At 35.0% G+C, this 19,270-nt stretch overlaps 1 protein-coding gene across 1 annotated transcript in view; it reads right to left on the bottom strand.

Annotated features, from left to right (window-relative positions):
- The window catches only part of trol (terribly reduced optic lobes), a 194,500-nt gene that overhangs the window by 42,284 nt on the left and 132,946 nt on the right, over positions 1-19,270 (bottom strand). The window contains exons 22-42 of the mRNA XM_072296440.1: positions 18,584-18,756; positions 17,886-18,033; positions 17,063-17,217; positions 16,523-16,662; positions 16,018-16,085; positions 14,696-14,836; positions 14,363-14,509; positions 13,345-13,488; positions 12,540-12,745; positions 11,680-11,905; positions 10,490-10,663; positions 9,506-9,696; positions 8,414-8,549; positions 7,427-7,579; positions 6,777-7,034; positions 6,279-6,394; positions 3,738-3,891; positions 3,260-3,437; positions 1,798-1,943; positions 1,137-1,260; positions 214-334 (exon numbers count right to left, since the gene is read on the bottom strand). Coding sequence (XP_072152541.1) covers positions 214-334; positions 1,137-1,260; positions 1,798-1,943; positions 3,260-3,437; positions 3,738-3,891; positions 6,279-6,394; positions 6,777-7,034; positions 7,427-7,579; positions 8,414-8,549; positions 9,506-9,696; positions 10,490-10,663; positions 11,680-11,905; positions 12,540-12,745; positions 13,345-13,488; positions 14,363-14,509; positions 14,696-14,836; positions 16,018-16,085; positions 16,523-16,662; positions 17,063-17,217; positions 17,886-18,033; positions 18,584-18,756 — 3,299 coding nt within the window. The remainder of the gene's footprint in view (positions 1-213; positions 335-1,136; positions 1,261-1,797; positions 1,944-3,259; positions 3,438-3,737; positions 3,892-6,278; positions 6,395-6,776; positions 7,035-7,426; positions 7,580-8,413; positions 8,550-9,505; positions 9,697-10,489; positions 10,664-11,679; positions 11,906-12,539; positions 12,746-13,344; positions 13,489-14,362; positions 14,510-14,695; positions 14,837-16,017; positions 16,086-16,522; positions 16,663-17,062; positions 17,218-17,885; positions 18,034-18,583; positions 18,757-19,270) is intronic.

Raw genomic sequence — 19,270 nt, 5'->3', positions numbered from 1 at the left:
ATGGGAGCACAAAATACGGACTTTTGGACTCGTATTTCGTGGGTTAATATTGCTCAAAAAAATCGGGGAATATTCCTGTGAACTCTGTGCACTCTCTAGTTTCCAAAAATGCAAGAATTACGAATTGCTGAACAAGCTCATTGAAGGGTTCTTAAACATATCTTTGGTCGATAAAAGGGAAAATAATTGCAATCATAATTATCCTTTACATACCTGTACTCAAACCTATCTGCAACTTCACAAGTGAAGTTCACACTTTGTCCAGTGGGTCCAGAATAGCTGGAGGGTGTTACAACAATACTATTGCCATAGCTTGGGACTGGCGGTCTTTCATCTACAAATGAAAGAAAAAAAAGTTGGAGTTTAAAATTGATCTATTCAAGGGACAAAGTGAAATTCAAGACACTCTTTAATGCGAAAATTGACAGTTATCAAGGTAGGGTATAAATAAAAATAGATGTACCCTCAAAAAGTCTTATTAGAAGGTTGAAAGGAAAAGGCAAATATCTGATCTAGGAAGAGTTTCATCACTTAGTTTTCAAGGGGGGGCAAACTCAACTCATATTAGTGCCAAAATTATGCTCTCTGGTAAAGTCGGCGCAAGAACCTAATTATAGGGAATAAGAACGTGAACAAAGATCTCCTGACCTGGTCCTTGTCCCAATTCAAAGTTGTAAATACTGAATAAAGATGGAAAAAAAAGCTAACAGGAGAGTGATTTAAGTGCATTGAATCAAAATTAGTAAACCTCCGATAGGAAATCTTTAACTATCTTAAAGAGAAATTACAAGCATTCTGGATATTCTTGTTATGAAGGAGGACAACAGATGCTCTTATCAAAAGCATGCCCGCATTTGGCTCAAAAGTTTGCTTAATCTTCAATCAATGTGTGTTCTTATTTCACTAACTTTCATTTCTCATCCTTCAATCCATCGTGTTTCAATTAGAACTATGAGCTTTTGGGATGAAAGAAAATGAATCTCCATACTTCCAGCTGATGAATGATTTCTTTTGGTCGGAAAGTTAGAAACAACTTGAAAAAGTAGCAATTGACACAATTCGATTAAAGAATGCCTATAGGGCACTAATTTTCTGTTCTTGATTAGAAATAAAAAAGAGATATAAAAGATAATTACCTCTTACTCTAAGAACAACATTTGTAGTGACACTTCCTCCGGAGCTTGTTGCACGGCATTGATAAGTTCCTTCATCAGTCACCACTGCGTATGGAATACGGAAAATGCCATTGCTGAAGGTATGCTGCAAATTCATGACACTCATATTAGTTGACATAAGTTGGTGATGATGCAGATAGAGCCGAGGTGATGCTATGACTCTGCTTGGTCTTTTCATGTCTTATATTGGTCTTAAAAATTATGAAAATAAATCATACAATAGGAACTACATTACATCTTCCAAACAAGCACATTGAGAGAAATGAATGAGTTGCTTGGAGTTTCCATAACCTGAACAAGAAATGACTATTTATTTTGGTACTTTCTGAATATTGTAAAAACTTCCCTTCGCTGTCCAATAATTATTTTACAAGGAGGTTAAAGAGATAGACTCTTGATGAAGCGGTCAAAGAACACTGATTTCATTGAAACTTGTTAAGTCAAAATTCAAAATCTAGTCCTTAATGCAGAGCTAAAAGAATAAGATACAACAATAAATCTTCTGAGAAGTTACCTAGTAGTTTTTTTGTACGTGAGGCTGTATAAAGATTTACAAAATGTTTATTTATGACACATCAATAATCAACTTAAAAAGAATTTTAGAGTTAAGAAGAAAAAGTACCTGCGGGTTCAAAGTTCTAGCGCCCGTCCATTCCAAGGTCGGTGTCGGACTACCTGTTGCTTGACATCTAAACTCAACAGCATCACCAACTTTAACGTTCAAAGTTTTTGGGAAAATTGCTACCTGTGGTGGCTCTACTGGTGATCCTGAAATTTGTAACAATTTGAGATTGATGAAAAACTTTAAATGTTAAGGCAAAATTACATACTTTTGGAAAAGTTGACTGAAAGTTCAAAGGGCAAACTATGGTGTAAAGTCATTCTTTAACTATCTATGGTTGTAGAATCTAAAGAAGCAAAAAGTCTAAAACACAAATAAAATCAAAGAGTATATTTTTAAAATAAAGCAATTATAAGAGTGAAAAAGGTTGATCGTGCTCCAACCTTCTTGATCGTTGAGGTAAATTGTCCTGGATTCTGGGCATGGTCAAACTAGCGTACTATATATTGTATCAGTTATGTTAAAAAAATCCACGATTAAAAAAAAAAACTACACTCACGATAAGATTTTACCATTGTGTTTACAAAGAGAGAAATTTTGAATATTAAAAAGCATTCCTCAAACCCTCTTGGGCTCCTCCTACTTAGGGTCAGCAGTAACTACAAACGAAATGTTGATCACCGATAATTTTTAAATCTTAATCTAACTGACTAAGTAAGTGCAATAAGGACATTAATTAATAGTAAAATTCAAGAAAATAACCACCTATGGAACTAAAAGGAAACAATTTCTGAAAAAGGGAAAACGGAGAAACAAGAATTACTCTTATGAAAGTACCTGTGATTAAGAGTAGTTCCTCATCAAAATCTACCAAATGTAAGCAATTAGAAAACAGAGAGATGAATTGAATTACAAATTTTTACACAAAAACACTAAGCTAAAGCAATTAAGAAATAGCGATCATATTTAAAATTAGACTTAGGGTGGTACCGTGAACAACATGAGTATTGGAAACAGATAGAGTTAAATTGTGGTTTTACTGACAATATGTAAGTCTTAATAGATTTTACTGGACTGACCCGACGACTGAAAGGGTATCATTCCCATGAAAGCTCACAAAAATTCTTAGCAGAACTGCGTGATTTTGAGTGCAGTATGGAAATACTTTACCTCTGATTGGACTGTATTTTGCAATTATGAACTACGATTTCTCACTCATCCAGAAAAGGACTTATCTGCCTAGGAAAACTAATGGCCTATATGTTGTTTCTAAAATGAATTAATAATAATAGTTACTAATTGCAAAATATAATCAAATAGAACCTTTAACTCCAACTTTGATTTCAAGTCTCTTCGAGTTCTTAACCAATAGATTATATCTGAAGTTATTCAATGCTTCAATGTTTTGCATTGATGACAATGTTTTCATAGAAAATTTAGAAAAAAAGTTATTTGCAGAGAGATTTCTTGGACTAGTTGAAGAGAGATATAATGCTGTGTAATCGAAAGGGCAAAAACTTACCGCCCACAACGAGGCTAGCGCGATCAACAATTATTGCAGTTCCGTCTGTTGATGTACAGATGTAAGTGCCTGAATCAGCCTCTTGGACTCGTCGTAAGATCAAAAGGCCATCTCCAGTATCAATGGCATCGTTAGGAAGACGGCTGCTTTCTTTTGTCCACACAACTTGTAGTGGGCGCTAAAACATAAACAGACTTCTTATAGAGACTTATCTAGATGTGTGTATGCTTTGCAGAAAATTATTAATTTCAGACAGAAAAAGTTCTCAATACTGAGATGTAAGATAAGCTGAAACTTGCTTGAGTGCAATAATCAATTGAGTCGGGCGTTGTTATGGGTAATCTTCGAAAAGATTAATGAGAGTTCTATTGCACTTTCGCATTTACAATGACAGGCAAATTTCCGCCTGAGTTAAATTCAAACTTAGTCCCCCGGCAAATCGACTTAGCAAGAGTTGACTTACAGAATCATTACTTACATTCGTGATGAGAGACCGGCTTGAGCATCTGAACTGAACAGAACTTCCAACAGCAACGATCTGAATTTTGGGCTCAGAAATAGAAACACTGATGGTTGGTTCCAGTTGAGGCTCAGGTGTTCCTGGTACTTGATTCTCGAGTCTGGGAATGCATCTACATCCAAGGGAAAAAAACAGCGTACACATGGTGAGAGATTACTTCAAACAATAAGGGGACAAAAATGAGGCAATGTTAAGAAAAAGCAAAACATCTTGGTCTATTAGGCATCTGAACAGTAAGTAGTCATTGGTATTTTAAAATTGTATGGTCTTCGACTTTTGGTGATTCTTTGAGCTTAGCTGTAAGTTGATGATAAGACTCAAACACACTGAGCTTCTGTTCGCATTACTATTCTAATTCCAGTTATCTATTGTTTCGGTGAAACGAAACCAACGGATATCACTTCATGTAAAGTTGCATTATCTTAATATTTAATTTGAAAAATAGAATGAAATTGTGAATCAACCACTGTACTAATTGCGAGGGGCGTTGGTTCATTTGAAAGGTGTTGTTCTCAATGCTTCGGGAAAACTATAAATTATTTTCTGGGGTTCGTCCCCGATTTTTAAATCCCTAAAAACTCATAAATTGGATGAGGGGAAGTGGGGGTTTTTTGTTTTTCGGAAAAGTTTTGTTGCTACGCATCTTACTTTACTGTTTGCTGTCTTTTTATCAGCTGTTTTCATTCAACAATCATCATTAAGTGAGGTTACTTCCAACACTCAACTGCCATCAACTTACATTTTTCTTTTCCCGCGTTTTTTTTTTTTTTTTTTTTTTTTTTTTTTTTTTTTTTTTTACGGTTTTTCATGATTGGTTCCATATTTTTCCTATTGCCAATTTTTCCTCATTAAGGCAATAACCTCCAAGTTTTTTTTCTCATTTCCGATCAGAACTTTTCACGCTGTTTCTTTTCAATGTGTATAAATATGATTATTATTAATTTCCATTTTCATTTCATCCTTTTTCTTCTGATTTATTTTTTTTTAATTTAAAAATTGAACTTTTCAGTTATGATTTTGTTAAAATAATAATAATTTTTACTAATTTTAATTTTAAATTTAACAGTTGTTATGAGTGAAATTTTCAATGACCGAGGCGGTCGTCCTCCAAAACGTGGTCGCGTTTTCCAGAATTCTTCGCATGTTCGTTTAGTGAAGCAAGAACTTAACTCTGTTATTAGTATAGAAAATCAAAGTTTCATTTCTTCATTTTGGAAGTATAAAATTGATGATCAGAACTTTGATGAAAATTTTGTTACCAAATTTTCAGTCGGTTCAATGAATATAATTTGTCATCATTGTGATGCTCGCCATTTTCAGGGTGACATGTCCAATGGTCATTTTAATAACTGCTGCCAAAATGGCTTAATTTCTTTAACGAGTATTCGGACAAATACCGATTTGAAATCATTATTTTTATATTCTTCAAATTTCATAAAGCATATCAGAAATTATAATAGTGCTGTTGCTTTTGCCTCTTTCTCTGTAAATCGAATTGATATTCCGGGTGATGGACCTTATTGCTTTAAATTTCAAGGATCCATATATATGTAAGTTTATTTAATATTTACCGTTACGTAACGTACTTTTTTCAGTTTCTCAGTCCGTCCCTCCCTCCTTCCCACCCCCTTAACGCATCCGAATGCAGCTGCATTCCGGATGCATTTAAAAAATAAAAAAAGATCTTCTTTAAAATTAGTTTGAAAACAAATGTAAAACCTAAAAAATAATTTTGTATGAAGATTAAAACAAAATTTTAGTTTAAAGTTTACTAAATAAAATTACAATTTTTGAAAACATTTGTTATATTTATTCTCTCAAAGAAATAATTAGACCCGATTCAAAGACAAAACAGAAATTAAATGAAAATAAATAAAAAAAAAAAAAAATGTGAAAGTGAAAAGTGTACAGGAAAAATAAGGGGCTGCGAAGCAGCCCCATAAGCCCCTAGTTTTTTTTATTTTATTTTGCTATAACTAAAAAGTTGGAAAAATTTGATAAAAAAATATGAATTGATTTTTTATGAAAAAATTAAAAGAGAAGCAGAAATTATGGCACATTAACAGGAAATACAGTTCCTTTAATTTTATAATTCAAATATTTTTTGGGATAAAACATACTTATGTCTAGGTACCCGCCAGAATTTACAGGCGGTATCTACAGGTAGTATTAGAGACTTATCTACTCATGACCTACTTATACAAGAAAAAAAGAAGAAAAGGAGGAAATAAAATAATACATTGTTTTTGAAACGAATTATTTTAGAACTAATTTTTATCCTCCCTTCTACATTTGCATGATTGTATTTGATAATTTCAGTTCAAACAGGTCCAACTGGACAAGTGAAGGTATGACATTTATCATTGCTCTGAATCATTGATACTAAGAAAGCAATGCAATCTCTCTACTTTTGCACTTTGTATTAAAAAAAAAAATCGTCTTATTGACTGACTTTGACACACACCTCGTCTATCACAGTATTGCCCTGTGAATCCATACTGACATTTACACACAACTTGTAGGTTGTAGTCGAGGCCACAGCTTTCTTCTCTTCCATTGCATGGACATTTGCTGCATGTTCCGTACCTATCCTGGTAATATCCTCCACTGCAAGACTAAAAAGTAATGAAAAAACTCAAATTGATAAAATGCATAAAGTGGCTTTATCAGTTTAAATTGATCCCAGTTTCAGACGTAATAATCAAAAAATAATTTAATGTTTATGTCAAGAACAGCACTAGATTAAAATGAGATCAGAAATACGGTTTACCTTCAATCATTCAATGAGAAGAATTTTCAGTGATTACTAAAGAAAAGATACATCACTTAAAATTGATAATTTACTTATGATAAATAAGAGATATGGAGAGAGACAAAATTTGGATTTGAAGCTTACTTCATTATTCTTTTTTTGTTTCTTTTTTTTCTTAAATAGTTAAAATACAGTTTACTCTATCAAAGGATGATTTTTTAGGAGAGTTTTTGAACATTCTTTACCTCACATGAATCACCCGTGTATCCAGCAGGGCAACGACAAATTTCAATTTGAGAAGCTCTGCGTTGGCCTGTTTCTTGACGCACCGCAGTATCCAACATGACATCACTCAGGTAAGTGTGAGTGATTTGGGATCCAAGTGTAGCACGGATTAGAATTGCATCAACAGATGACAGTGCTTTCAACATGTCCGCTCTTGAAGCCACTTTCTGTTGATCTAACCGTTTCCAGTGAGTTTCCTCCAGAGGGATGATGTCCGTCTAAAAAGAAAAAAATGAACAATTCAGATATAGTCTTTAAGTTACCAACATTGTTAAACAAGATAGTAATTTTCTTATTTTAAAAAATGTTTTTTTCTTGCTCTGAAAAACTTGCAATTGCCAATTTCTCTAATTCTTTCCAATACCATGCGATTATTTGAAATTTTGAGTTGCGACTGTTCCCACAAAATCACTTGGCTTAGAGGTAGGGTTCTCGCTAGAACACTATTCAACTTTATCTCTTTCCCTTCATTGGCTTACCTATGAACTTTAAGAATAAATTGATCCAATTAAAAAAAAAATTGAGCTGGCGAGAAGAACAAATATGGATCAATGTGCTATTTTTCTGAAAATTTCATGGGTAATACTACAAAATCAAATGAAATACTTACTGAAACTGTGTCCGGTGGAATACTATTCTGACTTGACCAGTACAGGGTTAAACCTTTGCCAGAAATAATTACGTCCTGATCATAGGTTGGTTCATTTTCATATCTGGCTTGATAAAGCCTTGAGAAAGTTAAGTTTCCACCGTAGGATGTTAACTGGAAATTATAAAAAGATTTACATGCGGACATAAGGAAAAAGATTATAAACAGAGAGTAGCATTAAAAGAAAATTTATAGAGCACCAAATACGCAAACATTTTCAAATCAAGCTAATAAAATGGCAAGATTTACCAAAAAACAAGAGAAAATTGTATCTTTAGGATTTCTCTATTTTCTTGAAACCTACAAGTTAATTTAAAATTTCCTGAAGCCCTCTTCGTAGAACTGCTCTCTTGACTCTATTCCGTTCAGCCACATGTCATTCTTGATACAAGAGCTGGAAGCTAACACTGCTCCCTAAGAAGGATTGAGAATGTGTGGCTAATACATATTTTCCCAGTGAGTCTTCTTTGATCTTAAAATTCGAAAGTGGTAATATTCTATGGCAACGTTCACCTCAGATAGAATATAATTTTCCCTCAAGTAAATCTGAGTACTCGCACAGCCTCAGCATCCCGTCTCTCTCCTCTTCTCTGACAGAGACAAACGATCAACAAATGAAGGTTATCACACATAAAAAGTAAAATTTCTTTGAAATACATGAGTCTTAGGGTTAGGTAATCATGGATAAAATAATTTTTCAAGGTGGCGATATGCAGTGAATATAATGGAATGCACACGTACACTTGAAAACTTGAAAGAGGAAAACAATTTGAGACAAGTCTCGCCAGTGAGTTGCATATTTATATTTAAGTACTTGTGCTCAGTAAAAAATTCTAAGCTCACACACAAAAGACCACCAACTAAAATTGCTGTACAATTTTTTTTTTGATGGTTTAGCAATTTACTCTGGGTATTCAGCCTGAAGTACAAACATAACTGAATACTTACTCTGTTGCCTGTGAATGAAGGTGGGAGAGACCAGAACAATCGTTTCTGTTGCCTACTGTCATCTTTGAATTCGTATCCAATTTGACTCAGCGCCACGTTTAATTCAAATCCATCTCTAATCACATCATGTCTGTTCCTGTAAAGGAGCGAAAACAGAAATCTTATGAATTCAACTAGTTTTGAGTACTCTCCTGTTATGCTCTGGGCCGCGAAAATGGCTGTACGCGCTTTTTTTTAGGAGGGTGTGGATTCGATCGACAAAAATCGACCGAAAAATAAAAACGTGAATCGATCGACACCAATCGATGGACAAATTACTAAAAAACGGGTGTCGATTCGATCGACAAAAAATGTGGATCGATAGACGAGAAATGATTGACAGTTAAAAGGAAAACGGGTATCTAGTCAATCGACATGAATCGATCGAAAAACCAAAACGTGAACCAATCGACGTAATTCGATCGATTCACAACTTGGTCGATCGATTCACGGGTTTATCGATCGATTCACGGGTTTGTGATCAACTCACAGGTTTGTCGATCGACTCATAGGTTTGTCGATCGATTCGCAGGTTTGTCGATCGACTCATAGGTTTGTCGATCGATTCACAGGTTTGTCGATAGACTCACAGGTTTGTCGATCTATCCACGGCTTTTGTCGATTGATTCACGGGTGGGTCGGTCGATCCACGGCGAGTACTCTCCTGTTCATATTTCAAGGTCAAGCAAAAATATTTTGAACATGAAAATAATCAATAAACTTCGTTCTAAACACAGAATCATATGGAGGGATGAAATTTCAAATTCTTAATTCAAACACGTTGGGATTTGATACACTTCTCTTAAACTCTGTTCTATATATTTTTTAAGTCTGATCATACATATTTTTTCACCTTGTTTTGAATTATTGGTATTTAAAAACTTGTCCAAAGAATATTGTCTTGCAATTTAAGTTATTAATTTTTATGGATTTATTGGCTCTTGTGTAATTATTAACATAATCTTGACTCTGATATTTCCATTGATTTTTGACCTTACACTGATAAAAAAAAGTACAGGACCGTTTAATTTTCAACCTTTTTGAATAACTTACGTGTCAGTTAAGGTAAAGCCATGTTGCTCACTGATTAACTCCATGGGAATTTGCGTTTGGTATAGGGAGGATGATTGACAATTGTGAGAAACGCCTGAACAATAACATGATAGACAACCATCTATGTGAGATGCTGAGAGATCAAAAGTTCCTGGCAGACAGCGGTCGCATTTTTCTCCTTCAACATTGCGCTGCAAAAAGAAATGAATTTAAAGTTTCTTCAAAGTAAGTTTAAATGGTGATTCAAAAATTTCATTTTACAACCTCTTCCCCCTTTGTAACACTTTTGTTAAGTAGGTCTCTATCATTTAACACATACAAAAAAACTGAAAAGATACGCTCCTTAAACCCCTTCCCTCTTAAAGCGCTATGTATTTTATGAATGGCCTCTAAATATTAAGTCTCAGCCATATGATAATAAGATTAAACATAGTACTTTCCTAAATAATTGTTTAACTCATAATAATCTATGATTAAAATCAGTAATTCATGATGAGAATCCAGAGAAAGAAATATGAAAAAGTACGATTTAAAATGGATGAGCTACTCAACTATTACTCCGATTGCAATACAGAGAACTCAGTGAAATTGAGTCAAAATATCTTGCATAGGTCAAAAATATTTTAAATTTAACCACAGCCGACATTTTACTTTCCTACAGCATAGGATGAAAACAAGTTGAAATTTTTCTTTACAAATTTCCGGACTCAGCAGTTATTTTGAGGATTTTTTTGTCCTAACTATGTGTAATTTTTCTTTAATTTTGATCTAATTCATTTCAATATTGCATGCTCTTAAAATCATTCACAGGTTGAAACCATATTGACACAGAGTCTAACAAGGTTGGCAAAAGTTGAAAAATTTGAACCTAAAAAAGATGTATTTTTCTCTGAACACTTAACTTTGAAATATATCTTCTTCCTATTTTAATGGTAGTAATATGAAGAAAATAAATAATAATGACAGGATGTCAAATTTTATTACCTTGCATGTACAAAGACCATTTACGCAAACAGGGCTGATGGAGCCTCTTGGGTCACAGTTGCAGCTAGAATCTTGTTTACCCGTTGGCAAACAAGGCTCTCCTTTGTCCGGACGTCCTTCATAACCATCTTCACAGATGTTACAGAAGTCACCGGTTGTATGATCACGACAACTCTAAAATCAAAATTACCTCATGGAATCCGCACTTCAAAATCATGGGTAAATTGATGACAAAATTATGCCTACAGATTCTGTCAAAAATCTGTAGAATACACAAAAATAGATTTGAAATATTAGTATGTAGGATTCTATCGCTTAAAAGCACCCTGCACAGAGCATGGGGGTCAGTGGCTCTCTCTAGAAGTTGACGAAACTTTAATAGATTGATATGAAGTTCATAATGAAGGGAAAGCCACAAAATTGGCTCATTTCTGTGAGTAGAGGCCGAGATATTCGCGATTGAACCCGGACTATTTTCTGTGCGGCGGAAGTAAATTCTCTGCGTCGCCTTACCTTGCTTGACCACTTTGGGCAGGAAACCCCCTCTCCCCACCAGGTAACTACGATGTCGCGTTGTTTACACTCACTCCTTTCATTAGGATGCTCCATTCGGGCTGTGCGATATGGAGTTCTCTGCTTCTCGCACCTCTCCCGTGCCGGCGCCACTACTATGCACATTACCTAGTCCACACACTTTTGTCTCAAGCTGATGCTAGTTACTTAACTTGTCAGCAGTGTACCCAATTGGAATGGTTAAACTGCTCGGTAATAATCATATTCCAATTCGCAATAACCGTAATATAATATGGAAATGGGTAAAACCAAACTAATTTTTTTTCATTAAGTGAAAATAAATCAAAAAGGACTCACCACCAAGTTTTTATTTCCTCTCTCACAAAATTAGGCATCCAATTTTTGTAAAAATAACCGTAATATTATGCATAGAAGAACAAAAAAGAACCCTAAGATGCAAACCAGGAGTGAATTTGACCCTTGGTCTTTGAATCAGAAGGGACTAAAATGTCTATAAAACACGCAAATATTATTAATTCAGCGACTTATAAAAATATTTCATTGTCTATTTGTGACTAAAGAGTGGGCATGAAAAATACAAATTTTGCTACACCATTTGATGATGCTAAGCACTTTTGGTGAGGAAATCGAAAGCAAGAGGGTATAAAGTTACTTACGAAACAAACTCCAGTTTCAGGATCACACTGATCAGAGTGCCCGTTGCAAGCGCAGGGCTCACAGATACCCAGATACAAGCCTTGTTCCTGCCGAGTGTAGCCAGCATCGCAGTCTTCGCACGATAAACCTGTGTGACCTGGCGGGCACTGGCACTGTTCCACTTCTAAAGCCCTAGATTGACCAGTGTTGCGGTTTTCGGCAACATCTAAAGTGACCGATGTCAAACTGTGGACAAATTTTGATCAACATTAGTAAGGTGTGATAGGTATGCTATCTGTGTTGGAACACTAGTTTTGAATTTGATTTCGTGATTGACTTTTTGAGAGGTTCTGAAGCACTTCTGATACAAAGTAATAACACTGAGGGGACTTTCAATTGTAACAATCAGAGTTCCAGCGGATGGCAAAATTAAGCTGTTCCGAGCCTGATTGTTGAAATTTTTTGTTTGTCGGGACGACATAGATGACATAGGTTAAAAGGCGGAGCATGATTGGTCGGCTATGTCTTATCGCTGCTTTGTCGTGCCTTCGTCAGGTGGAATGGACGACATACTGTCGGAAACTTAAGAGGTACCGATAGCCTGTCGTGAGTTCAACCCGACATAGGCACGACAAAGCAGCAATAAGACGTAGCTGACCAATCACGCTCTACCTTTTAACCTATCCCATCTATGTCGTCCCGACAAATAAAAAAATTCAACAATCAGGCTGCAGGCTGTTTTGTTTATCTGTTCTACAGGCTGTGTGAGTCATAATACAAACATGTTGGTCAGTAATGCATCGAGTTGAAGCACTAGTTGTTCCAATAAAGTTAGTCTCAAAAGAGGTTAATATCATTTTGAGTGAAAACAGATACTTACGCTACTTCTTCTGTCTTCGTTGTGTAAGTTGCTTTAATCAAAATGTTGCTTAAATCTGCCAATGCCATTAACAGGTGCTCCCTGTTTGCAGTCTTACCATCTTCACGCTGCCAATACTGCTCTAGAATGGGCACAGAGATAGTTTCGACTCGATTCGGTTGAATTTGACGGTCACTTTGGAAGTGCTGCAAGCGAATATTATTTGCCTGGAAATAGAAAATAGGAGCTGCTTAAAGATTTTAAAATAAAGTATTGAAGTTACAGGTGAAAGAAAAGGTAAACAGGGGAAAAAGGATTAAAACTCCCTAATAAAACAGCCTACATTTAATGCATTTGCTTATGACAAAGTCTCCGAATTCGTAAAAAACAATTTCTTTGAAATTACAAGACCACCTAAACTCTTGATCTGAAATTGCTCTCAGTTCCTGAATCTTGCAGGGAGATCTAATCACTGCCAAGTGACGAGGGAGAAGTGTCGTAGACTACATCTCAATGATTAATGATTTTGACACTCGTGTGACAACTATGGCGTGGTCTCTCAATTTTGCATCTGATAGTTTTGCAGCAAATAATGATATCAGTGAGGAAAAGGGAGTCAAACAAGTCATTCTGAGGCACCTCTGATCTTAGCCTTTGTCATTAGAGAGCGAGTAATGCATATTAAGAGAATTAATCTTGATGTGAACATTTAAAATGATCCTCTTGCATTATTGTTGAAAACACAGTTGCTTAAAAATGAAAATCACAACAAAAACCACAGTTGAAACTACCGAGGTATTTCACTTGATCATGCATAATTACTTACGGAAATAATTTCAACATCATGAGCACTATTGCGAGAACTCTGACCTCCTTGTGCTGGCACATACCGCAAGGTGTAATTCAGGTAACCACCGTAAGATGTTATCTTATCACCTAGGAATCTTGGTGGCAGCACCCAGTAGAAGACCTTGAAAAAAAGAAGCACATAGCTTTCGTTAAACTATGGACAATAAATGTTTGATTATTCGAAAGTTGGAGCATTAATATCCTGCGTGAGCCTGCCTAATAAGAACAAATTACATGGACAAAATAATAGCGATAAAACTTTTTTGAATTGGATAATATAACTTTTGCTAAACTTATTAGAACTGAATGAAGGGCCAGAGGGAGGAAAGAGGCTAAATGGACGTATTTCTATCAAACGGAACTATGTGCATTATGATGTGAGCCCTGTTATACGTGTATTTTTATGGATCTCAGGGCTCATGTCTTAATGCACATAGTTCCGTTAATAGAAATACAACCAAATGAACTATGCCAACGGCAACATATCCACAATTTTTGAATATAGGATAAAATAAGACACTTTTTGGGACTGATAGACTAAGAAACAGCAATTTTCACGAAATTGCAGCCTTGTAAGTTAAGGCACTTAAAAATAGAATGGTTCAGCTTGTCCACTATCATCATGATGGTTAAGAAGAAAAATGCTGAATTTCTATCTTGTACTTTGCTGTTGTCAGTGGCTAAAAGGTTTCAGTGCGTAAAATAATTTGTAATAATTTTTAATGACAACTATTTACATCATAGAATTAGAGACCTTCCTTTCATTGTTTCTGAAAAAGAAATCATCAATTTGAATAGAAATGGTAAGTTTGATTTGGTCCCTGGAGGGCATTTTAATGAAGCCAGGCCTAGTGACTGAACAGTTTTCATACTTGAAGATTAAAACCTTTCGTTTCCGACAGTATGTACTGAAAGGAAAAAAATCTTCAATCAACCCTGAAATAAAGAAATTTCAAGTTCATCAGGTCTTTGTTTTGTAGAAAAATAAAACTTACCTCTTGATTGCCCGGATAGAAGTTGTTGTATACAAGCTCCCTTGAGTTGGGATTTACTTGAAAGCCTGTTTTAATTGGAGATCTGATATCACGATATTCTACTAGTTTAAAGTCTTGCGTATTGGAGGTGACAAAAGCTGAAGAAATCTGAAAAGTAAAGATAAAAGAAAAATCAATTGAAATTTTATGACATAGACTGTTTAACAAACGAAAATCTCAAAGGAAAGGGTCAGGATTCGAGAGGACATTCTAAATATTTAAATTTAACAATTCAAGAATATTACAAAAAAATATCATAAAATCAAAATCTTTGCAGATCAAGTAGAGGCTTACCTGATTACGGTACCAATATGAACTGGTGCAGGTATTCGTAAGGCCCATGCAGAAACAACTGATACACCCATTCTGATTACGTGGTGATAAGTGGAATGTATTATTGTGACAGACATTACAGGTGCTTCCAGTGACAAGATTCTGAAATGTAAGAGATACTTCATTTATAAATAGTCAACTAAATCATGTTTCAATGACAATGGACCACTAACAAAGTATGAATTTAAGCATTCTGATACATGTTTCTTAACCAGAATTTCACGTAGAGCACGATTTGCGCAACTAAAACTAATGAAACAAACTCCAAACGAAGATATTAACATTTTTGTTTCACATTGGTTACGAGGAAGTTGAACTGCCCGCTAACAACAAACTCAAAGCTCTACTTGAGTCAAATCGCGCACTACAACAGTTTCAACAAGCCTCTCAATCGAGTAATGTTCATTTCCCACCATAAGTTGTTCAAACTATAAGCAATTTGCTACAGCTGAGCCAAAGCATCAAGATTGAGGTGCCAGATTTTTATATTGCAGAGACTGTCATGATAACGTTTAGCGCACGATGTAAATCACGCAGAATTGTGAGAAGAAACCTGAACAGAGCCTACACTGTTCAGATTTTTTCATTAAACTTTTAATCATTCCTAGTTTTCTAATTGGAAGAAATTTCGAAACTAGGGCAATTTCTTGCCCCTAGGTACAATCAAACTTAATACGATTTGAATATTACAGAAAATTATGATTGTGGATACAAGATAGGATGTCAATCTTACTCTAGAAAAAACTTACCAAACAAAGACATCTTCCTGATAAACTACGCTGCGGTAAAAAGAAAAAGTATATGGAATTTTGGCATGAGCTCATAGAGGATAAATGCTTTCAATTTACTTAGTACATTAATAAAAATTAGAAACATCTAAAAGAGCAGGGAACAAACACCGCAGAGAGTCAAGTAGCGTGAATAACTAAAAATAAATTGTGATTTATTGACCCCAGCGATATTAGAATGATCATTTGAGTGAGCAGTTTCTGTAATGATAATGGGATCAGAGGACTACTTAATTCTTTAAAACTTTCATTTTTTGAAACTGGAAATGGAAATGCATCAAAATAAATGTATTTGGGTTTATAAACTTTAAATTGTTGTCCATTCTTATTGGCAAAATAGGTGACAATGGCAATTAGGGGCAATGGAACAAAAAGTGATAGGTGAAAGAGCCTCATCCTTCCACACACAATTTTAACCTTAGTTCTGCTTTCCACTTCTTAAAAATTTCAATACATTAGATTTTGATATGTATTATTATGTGCTGAAAAATTTACCTTGCAAATACACTGGCCAGTTGATGGGTTTGGCAAAGGAGATAGGGAACCAGCTGCATCACAATATCCTAAAAAGAGGGAGCATTTTAGATGTTTTAAGTGAAACACATAAAAAAGTATTCTCTACAAACAACTGCTGCACGGTTCTTACATGACTCCATTAAGAGTTCTACAGAAAGGAAAAAGAGAATTTAAGGTGCCTCATGTGAAATGAAAAATAAGTAAATGGATAAATAAATAAATAAATAAATGGATAAATAAATAAATAAAATGCTAGTCATTCTCATAAACATATAGGAAGAGTTCTTCTCATTCCTATCTTTTGGAAAATTATGTATGTAAAATCGTGCAGGTGAATACTGTGGATGTGCAATTTATACCGGTAAAATGACCAGAGGTAAATGAAAAACTTTTTTAGATCATCAATTTTTTTTAATTTCTAAAAATATTCCTAAGAACGTTTTCTTAAAACTTGCTTTTAAAATTTAGGCGAAGATTATCTTACCTTGCCGACAAAAGTCTCCAGGAATTAATGGGTTGCCAGAGTATCCAGCGGCACATTTTTCACAACGACGACCTGTGTATTCGGGTGGACAGTCGCAAGTTACTTGACCGTCTGTATCTAGATGGCAAGTTCTGCCAAATCTATCGATCATAAGAAAGCCTAATTAGAAGAAATTATGACCAAAATAATACACATTTCCTATCTGTCAAGATTAAGAAATAATTTTTTTATTCAGTACTTAGATTTCTGATAAAAAAGTTATCTTATTATATTTTTTTGAGGCCTTTTCAACTTTTCAATTTCTTGAAAAATGTGACATGTAACACCAGTGTCATTAGATTTTGCCTTAGAGGAGGAGTAAAGATTCCTAGATGTAGAAAAGGGATTTCAAGAGATTTTTAGGGGACCATAGGGCTACAAAGCCAGTTGGAAATCTTAGACAATGAAAGACATTAAAAGTACAGAGTACATTTGATCATGGTGCAATGTATCATATTATTAAATTGAAAATACGAAACAAAATTCCAAAAAATATATTACTGGTTGAGAGAATTTGCCAATGGACAAGGACATGCTTGACATGGGATGCCTCGACTGGGATCTCCATATGTTCCTGGCCGGCAAACCTGCTCTTCTTTGTAGCACTGACCCAGCCATGGACCACTTGCTCGACGATTGTAACCAGGTAGGCAAGTCTAGAATGAAAGATGTGAACAATTTTAAAATAGAATAGAGAAGGAAAAGGCTAAGTTCATGCGAAAAAGTTCACACACAAAGCATTGATTATCGAAGTTTTTGTCACACTTTCGGGTCAAGAGTGTGCGCAAAGTTCAGGGTTTCCAGAATTTCTTCATTTTACAATAGCCAGACTTCCTCTTACTTTTTCCGCTTTTTCCTGACTGGAATACTTCTGAATTATCTGACTTTTCTTGATCTCTGACCTTCTATCAAGACCTTCACTTATATTTCTTTCTCTTTGATTACGCTGACTTTAACTAGGAAAACTATGGCCAAAATCTCTGCCTGTAGCGATTCAAATTAAGGAAAAAAGCACTCGAAAGTTATTTGCGCTCTCTTAAATAGTACGAGCGGAAGTAGCTGAACAAAGCGGCTACTTACAAAATTCCTTGACTTTCCCAATTAAAATACTGGCTTTACTTTTCATAAATTCCCTGACTTGTTTAGGTTGCCATAAACTTCCTGCAATTCCAGATTTTGGCAATTGGAAATGCTTAGTAAATACTTTTCTGAACAATCATATCAACATCTCAATTTTTGGTTTTTGGCACTAGGCCAATCATTCTTGTAGCCGATCACAGCTAAATTGATTAGGAGTTTGTGATAATGAAGCAGGATTACAAACCTCACAGGACAGTCCAGTATAACCTGCAGGACAGCGACATTCCTCCACATAAGCAGCTTGGCCAAGTCCAATGTTACGATTGCCTGCTGAGTCCATTCTAATATTTGTGATGGTTGTTTCATATGATGGCCCAGTTAAATATTGTACTCTTGGATATGTAAAAATAAATAAGAAATGTAAAAGCAACTGTTTCAAAACTGTTTTTAAAAATTAAGATTAAATTAATGCTTGAAAAAAAGATTGTGCTGGTGGCAAAAATGAGGTTGGACATTGAGATTGTACAGAGCTAGAGAATTAAGGGAACGTCATAAAAGGAAACCTTAGCTTATTATGTACTTGTATCTTGAAGATTTGTAGAAAAAATTACAAATCTTAGGCTCATCCTTTGAATTCATGCTTTCAGATATTCAATCAAATACTTTTTGAGGGCTTCCATAATATACGTAACACTGACGATCTTATTGTTTTACTCTCCCTTCCCCCTTGAAACACACCCATACAACAAGTCTACACCCCCAAAAACGAAAAAATGACCAACCCATGCAATTTTATATCTTAGATTTTCAAAAAATCGACAAGCAGCACGCTTATCGATTTACTCTAGCGTTTCGTATTGCAGTCCCGAATTCCCCCATCCCATTGAAATACGTCTGTAACACACGATCATCGATAAAAAAAATGAAAGATGAAATACTTACCGAATCAAAACACTCTCTAAATTTACAAGGACCATCATTATTTCCTCTCTTGAAGCAGCAATATTTCTGTAACCGCTCTTGATCCAGGACCCTCTGAAGAATCTCACGCTTACATCATTGTCTCTATTTGGCAATAAATTTGGTCCGACATGAACTAAGGTAATTCCATTACCCTGTAAAAATGGTTAAATCAGAGAAATATTTATCAAGCAAATTGTAAATTTTAAAGTGATGCAGGCCTGACATATCCGTAGAAGTGGCGATATAATAAAACATTTGCAGGAGGCATAAATCATATTTTCAACCCGACACAGCCAAAGTAAAACCGAATTGTTTTACCATCCTCTCTTCCCTGAAGAATTGACTTAAAATTGAATGACCTGCTAGGCTAGTTTACATTTCAATATTTGTAGAAATGCCTCAAAAATTAATTCAAGAAATTCGGAACATTAAGAACTTAAAACAATTTTAGAGCTTAGAGATATGAATAATTCCAGAAATTTTTGACACACCTGTCAGCAAATATCTAGGTATGTACTTTTAACAATGATTCCTCAAAGGAAAAACCCATATTAACTGTATCAGAGAGAGGTACTGTAGGGAAAATCTGTTCCATGGTAAAGTTGTGACACCGTCAAAGAATATTCCTTATTGATTGTGCATGCACTTTGGTCAGGGATGGGCCAT

Source organism: Bemisia tabaci, chromosome 2 (assembly GCF_918797505.1).
Source record: "Bemisia tabaci chromosome 2, PGI_BMITA_v3".
NCBI lineage: Eukaryota > Metazoa > Arthropoda > Insecta > Hemiptera > Aleyrodidae > Bemisia > Bemisia tabaci.
The sequence above is the reverse complement of the archived record's forward strand: the minus strand, read 5'-3'. Positions and strand labels throughout refer to the sequence as shown.